General features: G+C 50.8%; 1 protein-coding gene across 6 annotated transcripts in view; it reads left to right on the forward strand.

The window, feature by feature from the left end:
- VDR (vitamin D receptor) overlaps window positions 1-4,445 on the forward strand; it is a 62,731-nt gene extending 58,286 nt beyond the window's left edge. For all 6 annotated transcript variants that reach the window (XM_063785699.1, XM_016923547.4, XM_024347889.3 and 3 more), the window contains one exon: window positions 969-4,445. In XM_063785699.1, the coding sequence (XP_063641769.1) occupies window positions 969-1,228 (260 nt within the window). In that variant the 3' untranslated portion in view covers window positions 1,229-4,445. The remainder of the gene's footprint in view (window positions 1-968) is intronic.
- Window positions 4,446-20,688: the final 16,243 nt, after the last annotated feature.

Here is a 20,688-nt window from a genome sequence, read left to right on the forward strand (position 1 = left end):
TACAAAACTTTGGAGCCTGAGAGATGGTTCTGCCTATATAGTTTACCTGATTGATTTTGGAGGCAATGTGCAGTGACCCTTGACCTCTTCTGCTGGTTAGAGGTGAGAAGAAGGAGAAAAGGCCGAAGAGAAAGTTATTGTGACCTTGGGGACATGATGTCGGTGATGAGGTCCAAAGAGGGGCGGCCCTGCCTCAGCCTGTGCTAGTGGCCTCTGCCCAGGGATGCTTTCCTGGACTGGAGGCTCAAGGAATGGAGGTGGGCTCCTCTACCCCTGCCCAGCCAGCCTTCCCTCATTCATTCATCCACTTAGCAACAATTTATTGAGCACCTATTAGGTACCAGGCACTATGCTAGGTACTGGGGTTCAGCAGCAAATGGGACACAGGCTCCTCTCCCATGAAGCTTAGGAGGAAACATTAAACAAATGTTATTTAATTATTAATTCCTAACAAGGCAAGAGTTTTAAAAATAAAGTAAGTGATGCTACAGAAGGGTAGAATAGAAGGAGGGAAGCTGACGTGGTCTGGGCTACAGAGGTAGAGTGTTGCCAGGAATGGCCTTTTGGAGGAAGACCTTTTAAGCTGTTATCCAAAGGATCAATAAGAGTCTGGCAAAGATAGCAGAGCAGAGTTCCAAGCAGAGGGAGCACAGATGTGAAGGCTGGTGGCCAGAGAGCATGGCGCATCGGGACGCTGAGGGATGGACAGAGCATGGACAGGGAGCAAGGCCAGGCAGGGACAGGGCCAGGTGCGCCCATGGAAGGACCTAGGTCTGGATCCTAAATGCACGGAGAAGTCACTGGAGGGCTTTGGGGCCAGGCAGTGGTATCACCGGTCAGCAGTCATAGAGGGGTGGCCTAGGGGGTGCTGCCGTTGAGTGTCTGTGTGGGTGGGGGGTGGTGGGATTGAGCAGTGAGGGGCCCAGCTGAGAGCTCCTGTGCCTTCTCCTCTATCCCCGTGCCCACAGATCGTCCTGGGGTGCAGGACGCCGCGCTGATTGAGGCCATCCAGGACCGCCTGTCCAACACACTGCAGACGTACATCCGCTGCCGCCACCCGCCCCCGGGCAGCCACCTGCTCTATGCCAAGATGATCCAGAAGCTAGCCGACCTGCGCAGCCTCAATGAGGAGCACTCCAAGCAGTACCGCTGCCTCTCCTTCCAGCCTGAGTGCAGCATGAAGCTAACGCCCCTTGTGCTCGAAGTGTTTGGCAATGAGATCTCCTGACTAGGACAGCCTGTGGCGGTGGCTGGGTGGGGCTGCTCCTCCAGGGCCACGTGCCAGGCCCGGGGCTGGCGGCTACTCAGCAGCCCTCCTCACCCCGTCTGGGGTTCAGCCCCTCCTCTGCCACCTCCCCTATCCACCCAGCCCATTCTCTCTCCTGTCCAACCTAACCCCTTTCCTGCAGGCTTTTCCCCGGTCCCTTGAGACCTCAGCCATGAGGAGTTGCTGTTTGTTTGACAAAGAAACCCAAGTCGGGGCAGAGGGCAGAGGCTGGAGGCAGGGCCTTGCCCAGAGATGCCTCCACCACTGCATAAGTGGCTGCTGACTGATGTTGAGGGAACAGGCAGGAGAAATGCATCCATTCCTCAGGGACAGAGACACCTGCACCTCCCCCCACTGCAGGCCCCGCTTGTCCAGCGCCTAGTGGGGTCTCCCTCTCCTGCCTACTCACGATAAATAATCGGCCCACAGCTCCCACCCCACCCCCTTCAGTGCCCACCAACATCCCATTGCCCTGGTTATATTCTCACGGGCAGTAGCTGTGGTGAGGTGGGTTTTCTTCCCATCACTGGAGCACCAGGCACGAACCCACCTGCTGAGAGACCCAAGGAGGAAAAACAGACAAAAACAGCCTCACAGAAGAATATGACAGCTGTCCCTGTCACCAAGCCCACGTTCCTTGCCCTGGATCTAAGGGGTTGGTTGAGGTGGAAGCCCTCCTTCCACGGATCCATGTAGCAGGACTGAATTGTCCCCAGTTTGCAGAAAAGCACCTGCCGACCTCGTCCTCCCCCTGCCAGTGCCTTACCTCCTGCCCAGGAGAGCCAGCCCTCCCTGTCCTCCTCGGATCAGCGAGAGTAACCGAGAGCCTGCTCCCCCCACCCCCTCCCCAGGGGAGAGGGTCTGGAGAAGCAGTCTGGAGAAGCAGTGAGCCGCATCTTCTCCATCTGGCAGGGCGGGATGGAGGAGAAGAATTTTCAGACCCCAGCGGCTGAGTCATGATCTCCCTGCCGCCTCAATGTGGTTGCAAGGCCGCTGTTCACCCACAGGGCTAAGAGCTAGCGCTGCCGCACCCCAGAGTGTGGGAAGGGAGAGCGGGGCAGTCTCGGGTGGCTAGTCAGAGAGAGTGTTTGGGGGTTCCGTGATGTAGGGTAAGGTGCCTTCTTATTCTCACTCCACCACCCAAAAGTCAAAAGGTGCCTGTGAGGCAGGGGCGGAGTGATACAACTTCAAGTGCATGCTCTCCTCTGCAGCCAGCCCAGCCCAGCTGGTGGGAAGCGTCTGTCCGTTTACTCCAAGGTGGGGTCTTTGTGAGAGTGAGCTGTAGGTGTGCGGGACCGGTACAGAAAGGCGTTCTTCGAGGTGGATCACAGAGGCTTCTTCAGATCAGTGCTTGAGTTTGGGGAATGCGGCCGCATTCCCTGAGTCACCAGGAATGTTAAAGTCAGTGGGAACGTGAGAGGCCCAACTCCTGGAAGCTGTGTCCTTGCACCTGCATCCGTAGTTCCCTGAAAACCCAGAGAGGAATCAGACTTCACACTGCAAGAGCCTTGGTGTCCACCTGGCCCCATGTCTCTCAGAATTCTTCAGGTGGAAAAACATCTGAAAGCCACGTTCCTTACTGCAGAATAGCATATACATCGCTTAATCTTAAATTTATTAGATATGAGTTGTTTTCAGACTCCATTTGTATTATAGTCTAATATACAGGGTAGCAGGTACCACTGATTTGGAGATATTTATGGGGGGAGAACTTACATTGTGAAACTTCTGTACATTAATAATTATTGCTGTTGTTATTTTACAAGGGTCTAGGGAGAGACCCTTGTTTGATTTTAGCTGCAGAACGTATTGGTCCAGCTTGCTCTTCAGTGGGAGAAAACACTTGTAAGTTGCTAAACGAGTCAATCCCCTCATTAAGGAAAACTGACAGAGGAGGGCGTGACTCACCCAAGCATATATAACTAGCTAGAAGTGGGCCAGGACAGGCCGGGCGCGGTGGCTCACGCCTGTAATCCCAGCAGTTTGGGAGGTCGAGGAAGGTGGATCACCTGAGGTCGGGAGTTCGAGACCAACCTGACCAACATGGAGAAACCCTGTCTCTATTAAAAATACAAACAAACAAACAAAAAATAGCCGGGCATGGTGGCGCATGCCTGTAATCCCAGCTACTCAGGAGGCTGAGGCAGAAGAATTGAACCCAGGAGGTGGAGGTTGCAGTGAGCTGAGATTGTGCCGTTACTCTCCAACCTGGACAACAAGAGCGAAACTCCGTCTTAGAAGTGGACCAGGACAGGACCAGATTTTGGAGTCATGGTCCGGTGTCCTTTTCACTACACCATGTTTGAGCTCAGACCCCCATTCTCATTCCCCAGGTGGCTGACCCAGTCCCTGGGGGAAGCCCTGGATTTCAGAAAGAGCAAGTCTGGATCTGGGACCCTTTCCTTCCTTCCCTGGCTTGTAACTCCACCAACCCATCAGAAGGAGAAGGAAGGAGACTCACCTCTGCCTCAGTGTGAATCAGACCCTGCCCCACCACGATGTGGCCCTGGCCTGCTGGGCTCTCCGCCTCAGCCTTGGATAATGCTGTTGCCTCATCTATAACATGCATTTGTCTTTGTAATGTCACCACCTTCCCAGCTCTCCCTCTGGCCCTGCCTTCTTCAGGGAACTCCTGGAAATGTCAGTTACTCAGCCCTGGGCCCCACCACCTAGGCCACTCCTCCAAAGGAAGTCTAGGAGCTGGGAGGAAAAGAAAAGAGGGGAAAATGAGTTTTTATGGGGCTGAACGGGGAGAAAAGGTCATCATCGATTCTACTTTAGAATGAGAGTGTGAAATAGACATTTGTAAATGTAAAACTTTTAAGATATATCATTATAACTGAAAGAGAAGGTGCCCCAAAATGCAAGATTTTCCACAAGATTCCCAGAGACAGGAAAATCCTCTGGCTGGCTAACTGGAAGCATGTAGGAGAATCCAAGCGAGGCCAACAGAGAAGGCAGGAATGTGTGGCAGATTTGGTGAAAGCTAGAGATATGGCAGCGAAAGGATGTAAACAGTGCCTGCTGAATGATTTCCAAAGAGAATAAAAGTTTGCCAGAAGTTTGTCAAGTCAACCAATGTAGAAAGCTTTGCTTATGGTAATAAAAATGGCTCATACTTATATAGCACTTACTTTGTTGCAAGTACTGCTGTAAATAAATGCTTTATGCAAACCAATTTGCCTTATCCTTATAAGGACCTTATGGGAGATGAATCATTACTACCCCCATTTGACAGAAGGGATAGCTTGAGCAATGCCACACTAGCAAGGGATGGGATTTGAACCTTCAGCAGCTAGCTTCACAAGCCACAAATTAACTGCTACATTGTCCTGCTTCCTACTGAGTTGGGGGACCTGACAGACGACTGATGGTCTTGCTAGCTCTCTCCTAGAGAGGAGATAAAAGAGGTTCCCATTCCTAAAGCAGGCCCTGAGCCAGGAAAATTAGAGGTGCTGGACCAAACTGTGCTCTACTCCCAGGAAGTGTGCAGTCAATATATGACACCTACGTGAGACCCTCAAAAATGAAAACCAAACAGCTACTGGCAAAACTGTGTCTGCCATTAGAGATGGCGGCTGTGCCAGTGACCTGGAGGATTACAAATGACTGCTGTGCAGAAACAGGACTCCTAAGGGGCCCAACTTACGCCGATGCACTCCACTCTGCTTCCCAAGGAAGTGGGGTTTATGAAGGGTAGCATTGCTAGGCACAGTAAACAAGAACACAGCATTGTGATCTGAAAATAAGGAAATCATGCCAGCTAATGTATTGATTGAGGATAAGTTGGCCTGGGGATGTGATTCACTCTAATTTTTCAGAAACATCTGAAAATATTTCAAACCAAAGGCTAAAATGTGTTTCAGTGGGATGAGATGGACTTAGGGGAATCGGGGTTAGAACTTGAGGGTTATTTTGTGAAACATGAAGGGACTTAGAGAAAGGAAATCAACAGCTGCATAAATGGGCATGTCTCTGGCTGGAGAAATGTGGAGAATGGAGTTCTGATACACTGTTAGAAGGATCTTATGTAGCATTTTTATAGCTGACCTAGAAGAACACAAAATTTCCAAGGCTGTGTTATAATGCACTTTTCCAGGTAAACCAAGAGGAATATACCCCAGGAAGTTTGCATAATTAGGATCAAGTGTTTTCAAGTTTTCATATTCCAAGCTTTGGTTCTATGCCTACACTGTTCAATCCAGTAGCCACTAGCTACATGTGAGTATTTAAATGAAATAAAGGTAAACATCTAGCTTGTCAACCGCACAAGCCACAGTTCCAGTATTTGATAACCTCAGGGCTACCGTAAGAGACAGTGCAAATACACAACATTTTCTTCCTTTTTTCTTTCTTCTTTCTTTCTTTTTTCTTTCTTTCTTCTTCTTTTTTTTTTTTTTTGAGACAGAGTCTTGCTCTGTCACCCAGGCTGGAGTGCAGTGGCACAATCTCGGCTCACTGCAACCTCTGCCTCCCAGGTTCAAACCATTCTCCTGCCTCAGCCTCCTGAGTAGCTGGGATTACAGGCACCTGACACCATGCCTGGCTAAGTTTTGTATTTTTAGTAGAGACAGGGTTTCACCATGTTGTCCAGGCTGGTCTTGAACTCCTGACCTCAAGTTATCTGCCCGCCTCAGCCTCCCAAAGTGCTGGGATTACAAGCGTGACATTTTCATCATCGCAGAATAGTCTATGGGGCAGCACTGGTCTACACAATGCATTCTTATCTGGTACTAATTGTGAATGACTCCATGAGGATGCTGGCGTCATGTGCTTCTGTTGATCTGTAGGGCAGAATGGCCACTAACTTGACATCATATGGAAGTGCTATAGGGAACATCCTCCCCTTACAATGGGCTATGCCACACCTGGGGTAGTTCGAATGAGTCTGCTCCTTAAAAGAGACATAAAGCAAAAACACTGCACAGACCATGGGGTTGATAGGCTCAAAGCATCATGTGGTATAAATAGCTCACTGGTGTGCTAGGAGTATTGATTCCTTTAGCCCTGGAGCAAGCAAACAGGGCCTGCCAGGAGTGACCACAGCCCTTCAATTTCCCCAGCTTCTACCAGGCTCCTTGCAGGCTGCCTGTGCAGTGCAGGTCGGTCTGCCTGCCCCATGGTCCCTGCAGATGACAAGAAGGATGGATGCTGTCTGACACCTCCAGCATGGCCAAGGAGATGGCTCATCATGCTGACATCCTATAGGCAACTAGTCCTCATTGTGGGCAGGGAGCCCGTGAGGCTGATGGGGAGTCTGTGCTCCTCGAGACCCAGAAGCACAGCAGGGTGTGGAGCCTGTGGCTGGCAGGGGGAATCTGAGAGCTTGCTGCTCCAGACAGCTGCTCCGAATCTCTGTATGCACGCATGTGATATATGATATACGGGATGGTGTTGCAAGTTGGGTTCCAGGGATGTAGACTCTGAAATGCAGGTTGAAGTGCAGGGAGCTTGTTAGGGAGCAGTCTCAGGATTATCAGCCCCGGTGGAAGGGAAAGAAGTAGAATTAGCAGTGGGAGAAGTTGGGCTGCAAAGCAGTCTCAGTGAAGGTCTCAATCAACCCTTGTGGGGATCTCTGAAGCTGGGATGGCCCTTTGGATTGCCCCAAGATGAAGTGAGGGAGACACTTCTATATTCCTGCATCAGGTAGTCATTGGATGCAGGCTGTTCCCTGAAGAGCGTGTGATTTCATTGACATGACCTCAGCTAGGCGGCTCTTTTCAGCCTGTGGCCCATAGGACATGTCCATAGGGGGTGTTTTCTTCACATTCTATACAACCTGGTGAGCACTTCTGGAGTGAGCTGCTCTGGCTTGGGGAGACGCTGGAAGAGTTCCAGGCCCTCTCCTGTGGCTCTATCCAAGGAGAGTGCTGACTCCAAAGGAGGGGGTTCCCAGCCTCCCCTCAGTTATGGATTAGCTGGGTTATTTTTCCTAAATCATCTTGAGTTTCACCACGAGGTGGTGCTACTGCCCTACAGGGATAGCTTTGAGCCACTTGCCTGACCCCCCCCCCCCCCGCCCCCAAAGCCCCAATCACATCCCCCTTCCATCCTTTCTCTATCTCCATGATATGAGTGAGATTCAGCAAGGCTCTGAGTCTCTGCTACTGAGGGCATCTGGTGGTGCTTACCTCTCCTCATGCCAGCGACATGGGGTTAGGGATCTGCTCTCTGGCTTCTCCTCCCAGGCAACAGGGAGTATCTGACCCTCTCACACCTCACCCAAGGGCCTCCCAGGGTCTTGTGCCCCGGGCCTCTGAGCATAGTCCGTGCTGACAGTGAGCGAGGCTGCAGGTTCCCTCTGAGGTCCAACCAAGTTATGTAGTCCTTCCAATGTTTCTAACCAGCCACACCACCGAGCTCAGTGCTGGGGATATGGCGATGAACAAGACAGTCGCCGCCCCCAAGAAAAACACTGTGCAGTGGGAGAAGACAGCCCTACAGACAGATGAGTACTAGGCATGCCAAGTGGAAGCTGCAAAGTGTTAACAAGTTAAAAGTAACAGTTAACAAGTAAACTGCTGTCTCCCAGGCCTGGCTCTGCCATTTGCTATTTGTATGACCCCGGGCAAGTTACTTAATGTTTTTGAGCCTCAGTTTCTTCACAAAATGGTAACAATAATAGTACCTACCTCATAGATTTGCTGTTGTTGTGATATAATCTGTGTAAAGCATTTATAACAGTACCTGGCACGTAGTTATCAATCATAAGTGTTGGCCAACATCACTATTGGGTTGCTGAGATGGCCAAATAAGTTTTTATCAAGGAGGTGACATTGCTCCCACATTCCAACCTCCGATCCCTGATGGGCCCTCTAGACTCACTCCAGGCTGATTTTTTGGGGCGCCTCTTCCGGATCTCAGCTTCTTGGTGCTAGGGACTCCTGCTCCATGATATCTACCAGAACTGAGAGAAGGTGTCATTGTACCACCTGGCCACCAGGGGGCAGGTGTGCCACTTAATAAACCAAATTGGCCCCAGCCGAAAGCTGCCTGGGGAGAAAAGTGTGGGAAAGAGGTGGGAAGATAGGAATATAAATCTGAAATGCATGGAACTCTAGTGACTACTGTCCCCAACTTCTTTCAGTCATGTTCTTTATTTGTCAATGTCAATCCTTCAACAATCACCAACACCTGGACTTCACTACATGCGTATTTACTGACCTATAATTAATGTCAGTATTCTCTGGCAAGGGGTGGCTTATGCCCAGAGAAAAGGGAATCAAGACAAGTTTCAAGAATCGGGTTTGATCGATTCATTTATCCCCATGTTTGTTGGAACCCTGCTTCTCTGATGAGGTATAAACCCCACCATGATCTCTTCAGTGTCATTTGTCTTTGTTCCAGACATTGAAACTCAACCGACCACCGTGTCTGGGTACGTGCAGTTCTCCGAACGTGCAGCTCTGTGGCTTGCCTCTAAACCAGAGTTTCTCAAGCATTTGGGTCCTGGCATCCTTTTACTCTCTTAAAAAGAAGGACCCCAAAGAACTTTTGTGTGTGTGGGTTAGATTCATCAATATGTACCATTAGAAATTAAAACAGACATTTTTAAAGTGTACTCTTTAAATGTGGCAATAATGAATCTATTAAAAGTTAGAACAAATAACACATTTTTTTCTTTAAAATAACCAGTTTCCAAAGTAAAACTAATTTAATGACAAGACAGTATTGTTTCACAGTTTTGCAAATCTCTTTAATGTCTGGTTTAGTAGAAGGCAGCCAGATTCTCATATTGGCTTCTGCATTCAACCTGTTATGATATCATGTGTCAAGAAGCCTCCGGAAAACTCCACTGTACACTTGTGAGAAAATGAGAGTCAAAAAGGCTAATAATGTCCCTGCTAGAAAATGAAATGCAAACAGACTTATGCAAATTTAAACACCTTCCTTTCAGCTTCAGAACCTGTGAAGTTAATTCCATGTGGCTTCAGAAGCTTCATACTAACTCCTCTCCCTAAAGTGTCTGCCACATCCCCCTCATTCTGTACTTGGCTAATTCGTGTGTGTGTGTGTGTGTGTGTGTGTGTATGTGTGAAAGAGAAGGACAGAAAGAGAGAGATGGTCTCTCTGTGGCCTAGGCCGGAGTGCATGATCATAGCTCACTGCAGACTCAAACTCCTGGGCTCAAGCAATCCTCTCATCTCAGCCTCCTGAGCAGCTGGGACCACTGGCACACTCAGCTAATTTTTTTGTGTTTTGTAAAGACGAGGTCTCTCTATGTTGCCTAGGCTAGTCCTGAACTCCTGACTTGAAGCAAACCCCCTCCCTTCCTCCCAAGCCTTGGCCTCTCAAAGTGCTGGGGTTACAGGTGTGAGCCACCGTGCCTGGCCACCAATTTGTTTTTGACTAAATGCAGAATGTAGCGTTTGTCCCTCTTTATATTTATCTGATTTGATTATCCCACACTGGCCTGCTCAATGTTTTGAATCCTCATTTTGTCATCCAGTATTCTCACCATCCCTCCTGCTCTTGCATCTTCCAAAACCTAGGTCTGCAGACCATATTCAGAGTTGACTGAGACAGAGCCAAAGACTGTGCCCTCTTGCAGGTTAACATGAGCACATGAACCAGAAGCTCTTTGGTTCAGTTGTTCAAGACCTCACCGATAAGGAAGGGAAGCGGGTGGGTAACGAGAGATTGAGCCTCAGGTGAGGGGAGTCATTGGAAAGACTCAGGTACCACAGGAATGCGGGGAACTTGTCAATGCTGCCACAGCCCCTCCCTCCTCAGGACTCAACAGCCTCACTCCAAGTCTGAACAGACTCTAAGAATTAGACAGATCTGAGCCAAGGGTCACAGATCCAGGGTTATTTGATCTAGGGGATGCACGAGGGGTGGATCAAGTATCAAATTTCAAGCTGGGTTGTTCTGCAAATTGTCTGAGCTGGACTCTGGGAAGGAAGGCATGGCCTCCTAGATACTGGTTGCTGAGAGGAGGAAGGCAGGAAGAAGCTCCCGTGAGCTCCTGGGGGTAGTGGGCAGAGCTCCCCTTAGACCTCCAGACCTTGGTGGTGAAAGGAGAAGTCACACATAGCCTGGTCAACAGCCCTTATTTAGCTCCGTAGGGCCTCCCCGCTGCACTCTTCACTTGCACTCAGAAGCCTACTGGGCCTCTGGAAAGGCCCATGCCACCCTGACCCAATCCCAAATCCTGGCTGGACATGGTGGCTCATGCCTGTAATCCCAACACTTTGGGAGGCCGGGGCGGGAGGATTACTTGAGGCCAGGATTTCAAGACCAGCCTGGGCAACATAGAGAGGCGGCATCTCTACAAACAAATTTTAAAAATAAATTAGCTGGGCCTGGTGGCATGTGCCTGTAGTCCTAGCTACCTGGGGGGCCAAGGTGGGAGGACTGCCTGAGCTCCGGAGGTTGAGTCTGCAATGAGCCATGATCGCACCACTGCACTCTAGCCTGGGCAATAGAGCGAGAGCCTATGTCAAAAAACAACAAAAACAAAATAATCCTGCGGACACCTGTGAACATCTGTGGCAGCCGGCATGGGGCTAGGGCCAAAGTGAGGGCAGGTGCCCCAACTTTGTCAACTCCTGACTACCATTTCCCCATTTGCCTACTAGGCTGGCCAGATAGATCAAGCGGCCTATCAGAAAGGGCTTGGTCCCCTAAGCCACTGGCCCAGCCTGGCAAGGACTGTGAGCCCCAGGTTAAGCGTGTAGGGGAAATGCTCCTGGTATCCTTTCTGCTTCCTCCACTTCCCCTAGCCCCACTGATTTACATGTCTTTCCCTCTCCTACCCAGGAGCCCCCGGAGAGGGACAGGGAGGGGATTGTGGAGGCCCTGGGTGATAAAGTAGGGATGGGGGAGAAGTGATAAAGGGGGTGGGGGAGAAGCCAGCTGCACTTCCTCCCTGATAGGGACCCCACCCCAAGAGGCTCCTGCCTCTGCTGTGTTCACAGGAAGGACTGGAGGTGGTAGAGGAGTGGATGGGGAGGGCGGTGGGCAGGATATCAGTGGCTTCTGCAATCCTTTGCCTTGGAAGATGACAGTTCATTATTTTGTCCTTCGGTTGTTCATTCATCAGCAAATACTTACCACACTCCTCCTACCACCGCTGGCAGAGCTCTGGGCTGGGAGGGCCAAGGAGGCAGATTGAGCTCAGTAGCTCTGCTGGTCTCCCCTCCACCCCACTCTTCAGCCTTGAGGGAGGCAATGAGTGAATAAGAGATGAACTTTAACAGCAGGTCATTGGAATCCTGATAGTGTCTCTTACTGACTGTGTAACCTTGGGGAAAATGTGTGAGCTCTCTGATCTTCAGCTTTCTCATCTGTGAATGACCATGTAGAGCTGGTAAAGATAACGGAAGGAAGGCTCGCAGCACGCCGCAGGGCCTGGCCTTGTCTAGGGCAGCAATGAAGAGCAGCAGAAGTGGCATCTAGCAGGAGCAGGATTTGAACCCTGGCAGTCCCCTGAGTCGCTGTGGAACTGCTGGCTATTTGTCTGTCTTCTGTAAAGCAAAGAGAGTAATGGTACTTACTTCCTAGGTGTTGTGAAGACCACATGAGCTACTATGTAGTATTTAGAATTGCGCTTGGCATGGAGTTCGGTGCTCGGTAAATGTTAGCCTTTATTACTGTAATTTTCATCATCCTCTGGGGACCCTCTCCTCTAAAGAGATAACATCTAACCTGATATCGTCTTCCTTATAAGCAGCTCCTCCAACACATTCCAAGTCAGGGATAGATGGGGTAGAAGCAGGGATTCACAGGTGGACCCCTCTTGTGAAAGGCCAAGCTGGCCCTCAACCCAGCTCCTAGGATGGCAGACGCACGCCTGGCCCGGCCCATGGTGCCAACAACTCCGCTTACTCCCCCAGCTCCACGGTGTTGTGCTGGTGGGTAGTGCGGAAGACCTGAGGTCTGCCCCATTATCTCCTCCTGCAAAGCCTCCTCCACCCGTTAACCCCCAACCGAGATTATAGAGCCTCAACTGTCTCCAACTGCTCTGATTCAGGGATAAGGCTGGACCTTCGAGCCCATCAGCCCCACAGTGATGAGGGGAGGCTGCCTGGTTCCCTGGGAGCTGGCGAGCTGGGGAAGTTGGGCCACGGCAGAGGCTGGGGACACCCCCCTGCCCACCTGCCTGCCTGCTCTGGTGTTGCCTCCAGAACTTGAGGGAAAAAGTGATCCTCCTCTGGGGAGAGGCCTTCCTGGGTTCACTAAGGCTCTTTTCTCCCATCTGTCTTTCCTGTCTACCTCGCTGGCTCCAGGCTGCTTCTACTGTTTCTACTTCTCTCTCAGGCTGCTCTTCCCCCACCCCCAGAGCCTCGAAGCTGCACACCTGTCTCCTCACATCAGATAACCCGACCACAGCAGCTCCTGTCACCCCAGCCAGGCTCCCAGCAGCCCCCCAGCTCCCTTGCCCATCGCCCTCTTCCTCTCCTGCCACCCCCACCTTCTAGCTCCCTGACACACCTACACAGCCCTGGGGAGGGACTGGGAGGGGAACCCCAAAGCCTTACTGGGTAATGAGGGTGTGAGAAGACAGCTCTTCCTACTCCCCAACACACACGTGTGCGCACACGCGCGCGCACACACACACACACACACACACGGTGGAAACTCTATACCCCTGTGCCTAGTCAGAAACAGTGACGGGGAGGGACCCAGGGACCAGGCCTCGAGGTATGAGGAAAATCCATCCTGCCCAAGTGAGGGGGTTGGGGAGTCACAGAAAGGGGCAGCTTCTGGGGCTGAGGGTTCCACTGCCGCCTGTTTTTAGGCAAAGAGTTTCCAGGGCTTCATCTCCAAGTCCTAAGGCTAGAGGCCCCCAGCAGGGCCCTCCTCTGGTGGAGCTGGGCTGGGGAGGTGGGTGGGTGCCATGTGGACCTGCCCCAGCCCCTTCCCACTGTTCCTCAAGAGGCCAAGTGGGGAGGAGGTGGGGGGGTGGTTGTGGGGGCAGCGGCGCTGAGTTTGGGATGCTGGGGCTCAGGGAGACTGGGTAAGAGCTGGGCAGGACACCGTGTGAAGGGGAGTGGTGGGACCTAGGAGGGAGGGGAACAAAGACCAGGGTGCCTGGGAGCTGGAGGTTTTAATACCTCTTGACAACAAATGAATCATAGGCAAATTCTGTGGAAATGATGGCGTAAAGAAAGATGTGTTATTTCAAGGCCCCAGTGTGTTGTTGTGGGAAGAGAGTGGAACGGGGAGGAGCAGGAGGCCTAATGGCGCCTGTAGGTGGGGGCCCGGGTAGAGTTCCTGGGGGCGCCGTGAAGGTGATGGCCCCTGCATCTCATGTCACCTTCAGGGGGTGATGTGAAACAGCAGGTGGCCGACCACAGCCCACCAACCCCCACCCCAAAGCAGAGAGGCCCTCATACCCGCTGAGCTCACCTCACTGTGATGCTCTGTTCCTCCTGTAGTCAGCCCTGTCCTCTGGGGGCTGTCCCCACAGGCGCCTGCCATGGCCTGCTCCTCAGCAGTAGTAGAGGAGACTACGGAGCTCCAGGAGCCTCCCATATATGGGAGGGAATCTGCAGTGAGCACCTGGCCATCACCCCTCATGGTGGGCTTTTTCCTATCAGGAGAATGCTGAGTTGATACCCACAGTGACCACACCTGCCTTGCAGTCGGAGCTCAGTCCATTAAGTTGCCAGATAAATGCATTCGTGGCCTCTGGAAGGTTGTCAGGGCCCTTGCTATAGCTGAGACCCAAATCTCAGCTTCTGGTCAACCCTCATTCCCGCTCTCCGCAATGTTAAGACTCATTAAATGAGACCAAAACCATATATACCGATTCCACCCTACATAATCATTACCTATGACACATATTTCCTCTTCACCTTCTCCTCCATGCCTATATGTTTTTTAATACAGTTGCAATCATGGGGTATGTACCAATCTCTATTCTCTTGTGATGCTGTGTTGCATATAAACATCTTCCTAACAGCTTCATAGTTTTCTATTAAGTGGAAATATAGTATCATAATTTACCTCCACAATTTTCCGATCATAAGTGTTCAAATTGTCTCTAATTTTCTATATTATAGGCAGTGTGATGGGGGACATCATTAGGCACATACTCCGCTCCTCCTCCCCCAATTTTGACTATAGAAATCTAGTTTAGGATACACTGGGTGGGGTTATTGAGCCAAAGGGTAACAGCACATTATAGCTCTTACTATATATTGCCAAACTGATTTCAAAAGAGGTTACGCCATTACCGACAGCACACACACTTCACCGAGCTCTCGCTAATGTTTCAAAAAGGCACCTACCTTTGTCTCATTTTAATTGGCATTACTTTGAGGACGATCAGGTTGAACATACCCCTACCTCTGCTTGTGAGTTGTGTTTCCTCTGCACCAGGAGAGTCTGTTTCTGGGCTTTGAACTTTAGTCTCCACTGTTCTAGTGCTTCTTAACAGTTTGTGTGAGCTCTCTTTATAAGAATGATTTTAGGGCCGGGCGCGGTGGCTCATACCTGTAATCCCAGCACTTTGGGAGGCCGAGGCAGGCAGATTGCCTGAGGTCAGACCAGCCTGGCCAACATGGTGAAACCCTGTCTCTACTAAAAATATAGAAATTAGCCGGGCTTGGTGGCGGGTGCCTGTAGTCCCAGCTACTCGGGAGGCTGAGGCAGGAGAATCACTTGAACCTGGGAGTCGGAGGTTGCAGTGAGCCCTGATCAAGCCATTGCACTCCAGCCTGGGCCATAGAGCAAGACTTCATCTCAAACAAAAACAAACAACAACAAAAAAATGATTTCAAAGCATTGTCAACTGCAACCGTGTGCGAGTCTCTCCTTCTTGATATTCTCTCCCACTTGGGATTCCGATGCACTTCCTCTTGCTTCATTGAAATCTGTGACTGCTCCCGGCCTGCTCCAGCTTCCACTCCTCGCCCATCTGAAGTCTTTGTTTTCTCAGGTTTCTGTATTTAGCCATCTTCCCTGCCCTCCCCTTCTCTCCTCTCTTCTCCCCTGCTCTTGTGGTGTCATTCATTCCTACAATTTCCTCTCTCACTGATGACCTCCAAATTCTTCCCTGAGCTCCAGATACCAACTGTCCACTCAACAACCCCCCTTGCTCATCCCACCAACACCTCAAACTCCACCTGTGCAAAGCTCCATTCTGCATTTTCCTCCAAATTTGCTTCTCCTCCCATATTCCTTAACTCAGCTACTCAAATACCTTTGGGTTTGGAGTCGCTTTTGGAAGAGGAAAGAGGAAGGTGGAGGCTAATGCGCCTGAAGAGGTAATCGGATTCTATCAACCTTCTGCTCAGAGAAGGAGCACTGGGAAGGGCAGGAGAAGGCCAGTTGTCAGGGAAGATGCTTCTCTATGCCTCAATTTCCTTGCCTGCCTGGACACTAAAACGGATTCAGGTCTAGAGATAGATGCTTGAAACCCAAAGGGAGTGGTCACCCTCCTAGAGCAAATTAACCCTTAACACTGGCCTCACCAGCTTTTTCCTTCACCTCTTGAGCCTCTTCCCCAATAAGAGACTGGAAGGGATGAAGAAGAGGTAAAGCTATAAGTCTAAACTTGTGCTGTCCATACAGTAGCCAGTGGCCACATGTGGCTACTAAGCACTTGAAATGTGGCCAGTCAGAATTGAAATGTGCTGTTAGTATAAAATATACACTGGCTTTCAAACACTTAGTATGGAAAAAAAATGTAAAAGATTTCATTAGTAATTTTTTATTTTGATTGCACACCAAAATAATGTTTTAGATTTACTATATTAGGTTACATAAATATACTACTAAAATGAATTTCACCTGTTTATTTTTCCTTTTTTTGATGTGGCTAATAGAAAATAAGTTACGTATGTGGCTCACATTCTGTTTCTATTGGACAGCACTTATCTAGACCCTCCCAGCAGGTGAAGTGTGGGGCTCCAGGCTCAGGAGACAAGGGCAGTACATGACAGACACAGGTGCAGGCCCTACTAGAGGTGTGGGCCAGCCAGAGCTCCAACTAGATGTCTCCAGACAGACACTGAAGGACAGATTCTCAGTGGCCAGCCTCACTCAGGCAAAGCAAAGCCAGGCAACATTTCCTGGATAATTCCTTCAGTCTTTGACTTCATGAGGGTCTCTGGACTGAGGCTTAGCTCTCCTGAGCTTGTCCCTGTAGATGCCCCATTATTCTGGAAAAACACTCACCCAGGACCACCCAGACCTTTGGATCCCCTGACCTTGATAGTTCATTGGAAGATTTTTCTATCACTCCACCTGGGCCAGGTCCTGGATCTCTTTCCAGAAGCCCAGAGGTGTCCTTCCTCCTGTCTAGAGCCCTCCCTCCCACGCACTCTGGCTTAGGCTTAGCTCACCACAGGCTGGGAAGGGATGAGAGATGGAGGTGTGCTCAACTTGACCTCGAACTTCCATGTACACTACCTGGGTCACAGGCACATTTTGAGCTCCATTTCTAATGCCTATAGAAGGGAACAGGAGGGGACGAGGGGTGGCAGATATACTCCATTGGGCTGCCCTTCTCTGTCTCATTCTCCTTTTCCTGTGCCCCGGCTGCGCCATTTGAGGGCACTGAAGCTGGGGCCCAGTCTGCGTGGGTCTGCCCCTCCCTCTCCTTGCCTAGATGACTCCACCTCTCCCAGGTCCTGGCTGGGATCCGAAGGCCCCAGGCAAGTGGGGGAAGGGGAGCCACTCCCACTTTCCCAGAAGCTGCTGCTGCCTCTTCCTGTTTTGCTAAAACTCTGGCTCTGGACTCAAGCAAAGAGGGGGAAGTCACCAGCTCCTGCCCCCCGCCCCGAAAGGTCAACCTTGCCCCCCTGGTCCTCTTAGTTATTTATAGCCCCCACTACCCACCACCCCCCCACCCCTGGCCCCAGGCCCTGGCTAAGGAGCTGGATGTCTCCTCCCTCAAATAGCAGCTGTGGCCATTGCCCCAGGGATGCAGCCAGATGGGCAGATCACCCCAGATGTGCAGTGTTTCGGGAGGGGAGGCCAGGCCCTTTCTGCAGTCCCTGTGGTACTCCCCGCAGCCTGGTCCTGGTTCCCCTCAACTTCAAGACAACACTTGAGGATCTCAGGAGGATCAGGAAGGTTGCACCTATTGTCCCATTTCTGTAGCCTGGCCAAGCTACCCTGTATACCCTAGAAAGGTCAGCTTGGGCGATAGGCCCTACTGGATTCATTTGCATAAATCAGCTCAGTGCTCACTTTGAGACCTCAAATTATAGAGGAAAACAGGCTTAGGGAGACAGAAGAGACAGGACACTGTCTCTCTTCTATTACTGATGTGAGCATTGGAGCTCTGTCCCTAACAGCCCAATGTGTGTCAGGCACTGTAGTTAAGTACTTCATGTCCCAATCTCATCAGTCCTCGCAAAACCCTAATATAGCAGGCACTTCATACCCTAATCTGCAGATGGGAAACCAAGACTCCTCAAGGTTAAATAATATACGTAAGGTCAAGCAGTGGGGAAGCAACAAGCTCCAGCCCAAGCAGCTCGACACCAAATCCTTGCTCTTAACCACAGTACAACACCTCCTCACTCTGTCCATTCTTCTGGGTACTTTTAAATGATCTCTTTTTTTCTTTCTTTCTTTTTGAGGTGGAGTCTCGCTCTGTCACCCGGGCTGGAATGCAGTGGCATGATCTCAGCTCACTGCAAACTCTGCCTTCTGGATTCAAGCAATTCTCCTGCCTCAGCCTCCCGAGTAGCTGAGATTACAGGTGCCTGCCACCACGCCTGGCTAATTTTTGTGTTTTTAGTAGAGACGGGGTTTTGCCATGTTGGCCGGGCTGGTCTTGAACTCCTGACCTCAGGTAATCTGCCCACTTCAGCCTCCCAAAGTGCTGGGTTTACAGGTGTGAGCCACCGCGCAGGCCTAAATGATCTCTTAAAAGCTCAGTGCAGGGGGCCAGGCATGGTGGCTCACACCTGTAATCCCAGCACTTTGGGAGGCCGAGACAGGTGGATCACCTGAGGTCAGGACTTCAAGACCAGCCTGGCTAACATGGTGAAACCCTGTTTCTACTAAAAATACAAAAAATTAGCCAGGTGTGGTGGTGTGTGCCTGTAATCCCAGCTACTCGGGAGGCTGAGGCAGGAGAATCGCTTGAACCCGGAAGGCAGTAGTTGCAGTGAGCCGAGATTGCATCATTGCACTCCAGCTTGGGCAACAAGAGCCAAACTCTGTCTTAAAAAAAAAAAAAAAATGCTCAGTGCAGGGAACCCTGGAGCCCAGGACTCAGGGCCTGCCCAAGGGAGATGTCTGCACATTGTCTCTGCCTCCTCTGCCTTCCCACCCCTAGCCATTTAGACCAAGCTGGAGTGAGGGATCTGTTGAGGCAGAGACTTCTAGAATCACTGTTCTGGGTTTCCTCAGACCCCAAGCACACAGGAGAGCAGGTGAGGGCAGAACTATTGCCCCAATCCACATTGATCCCAGGATCCATTATGTGTCTCCCAGCTTGGAACTCTGGTGACTCTGAATCCTCCCTCTCCTTTGCAGCATATGTTATTTGAGTCCCTCATCCAACAGTTTTCTCCACTCCAGGTTCTGTTCTTAGATTGTATCCTCCTCCCCAGGAGGTGATGAATTCCTCACTGTGGCTTTTTTTTTTTTTTTTTTGCCTCTGTGCCTGAGAGCCTGACACGGTGCCTGGCAAAGAGTAGATGCTCAACAAATGTGTGTTGATGAAGAGGAGTATAATGGTGATCATCATGGGTGGAGTTTTTCAAGGTCTCAGCCAGGGCACCCTTGCTCACCTCCCAGCTTAGCCACCCTCAGCTCATTGCTCTTTCCTGCCTCTAGTCTCCTGACTCACAGGTGCATAATCCAAACTCACCCTAAAAGACACTCCTGGGGAAAGAGAGGTGAGTGTCTTCAGGCCAAGACCTTCTCAGGGGTCTCTACTGGAGATTCTGGAGTCAGAGGTATGTGCTTCCAAAGAAGAAGCATTGAGATTTGTAGTAAAGTGGGATCCTGTTGACCAGCCAATATAGCCCCTGGGGCAACTGGAGGGTTGTGCTGGGGCATATGGCAAGGCCGAAGCTGAAGCCTGCCAGTGGGAGGACCACAGCATCCCTGCAGGGGCCCAGTGGAGCAAGTAATGGTGAGCTGGCTGCAGAAAGGCATTTTGCAACTCAGACGAATTTCTTCTCACTCATGATTAGAGTATGGCCCAGTGGCTGCCTCCCTGACCATAATCTCTGCTGGCACAGGCATCTCTGGGTTGGGCAGCCCAGGCTGTGGAAGGAGCGCTGACCTGGAAACCCTGGGGCTTGAGTTCTCTGCCTGCCCTGGCCCCGATTAACCGTGTCATCTCTGGCAATTTACATCCTCCTCATGTCCTCCGTTTCCTCATCTGTAAAAGGAATGGTTTGGATTAGACCAGGGAGTCCCAAACTTAACCACACCTTAGAATTACCTGTGGTGCTGCAGGTTCCTGGGTACTATCCAACCTTCTCAAAGAGTCTGATGGGGTCGGGGATGGGACTCAGGAATCTTTTTTTCACAGGTTCTTTCAAGTGGTTTTTATTTACTTATTTATTTTTTGAGTCAGAGTCTCGCTCTGTCGCCTAGGCTGGAGTGCAGTGGTGCACTACAACCTTGACCTCCTGGGTTCAAGCAATTCTCCTGCCTCAGCCTCCTGGGTAACTGAGATTACCGGCATGTGCCACCACACCTGGCTAATTTTTGTATTTTTAGTAGAGACGGGGTTTCCCCATGCTGGCCAGGCTGGTCTCAAACTCCTGACCTCAGATGATCCACCTGCCTTGGCCTCCCAAAGTGCTGGGATTACAGGCGTGAGCCACTGCGCCCAGCCTACATGGTTTTGATAAAGTGTTAGGTTTAGGGGATCCTAGAGACTAGATAATCTTATAAAACACTTGCAGCTTTTGGGAGCAAATATTCTCGTAAATGAAATGGGTACATCGTGAGGTTTTGCTGCTGAGGGGTTTTATCAGAGAGCAGGTGATGGGTAGTTTATTTCATCATTATCATTATCATTATTATTATTTTGCTGCTGGCATTATTGTTATAGAAGGATGTGGCACCTGCCCATCTGTGTGTTTCTGCCATGAACAAGGTTCTGGCCTAAGCGGGGCCTTGCTTACCTCAGGGTTAGGAGTGAAGCTGGGAGAGGAGGGTAGGGAGGGAAGGGCTTTCCCTCGTGGGTGGGGCCTCTTGGCAAGGGGACCCTGCTTTCCCTCTCTCCTGGGTGGAGTTTGGCTCCACAGGCTTTGGCACCAAACTCTGGGGCTGAGAGCGTCTCTCCCCACCCATATTCCTCCCCCACTTTCACATCTTAGCCACTCAGCCCTGGGGACTGCCCCCTTCTACTCTTCCTTTCCCGACTTCCTCCCCAGGCCCCTCCAATCCTGCCAACCTCATTCCTGAGCCTGGCTAATCTGTTTGCCACCCTCTGCTTCCTTGCCTCGCCCTTGCACATGCCATTCTCCCTACCTGGAATGTCACCCCCT

Source organism: Pan troglodytes, chromosome 10 (genome assembly GCF_028858775.2).
Source record: "Pan troglodytes isolate AG18354 chromosome 10, NHGRI_mPanTro3-v2.0_pri, whole genome shotgun sequence".
NCBI lineage: Eukaryota > Metazoa > Chordata > Mammalia > Primates > Hominidae > Pan > Pan troglodytes.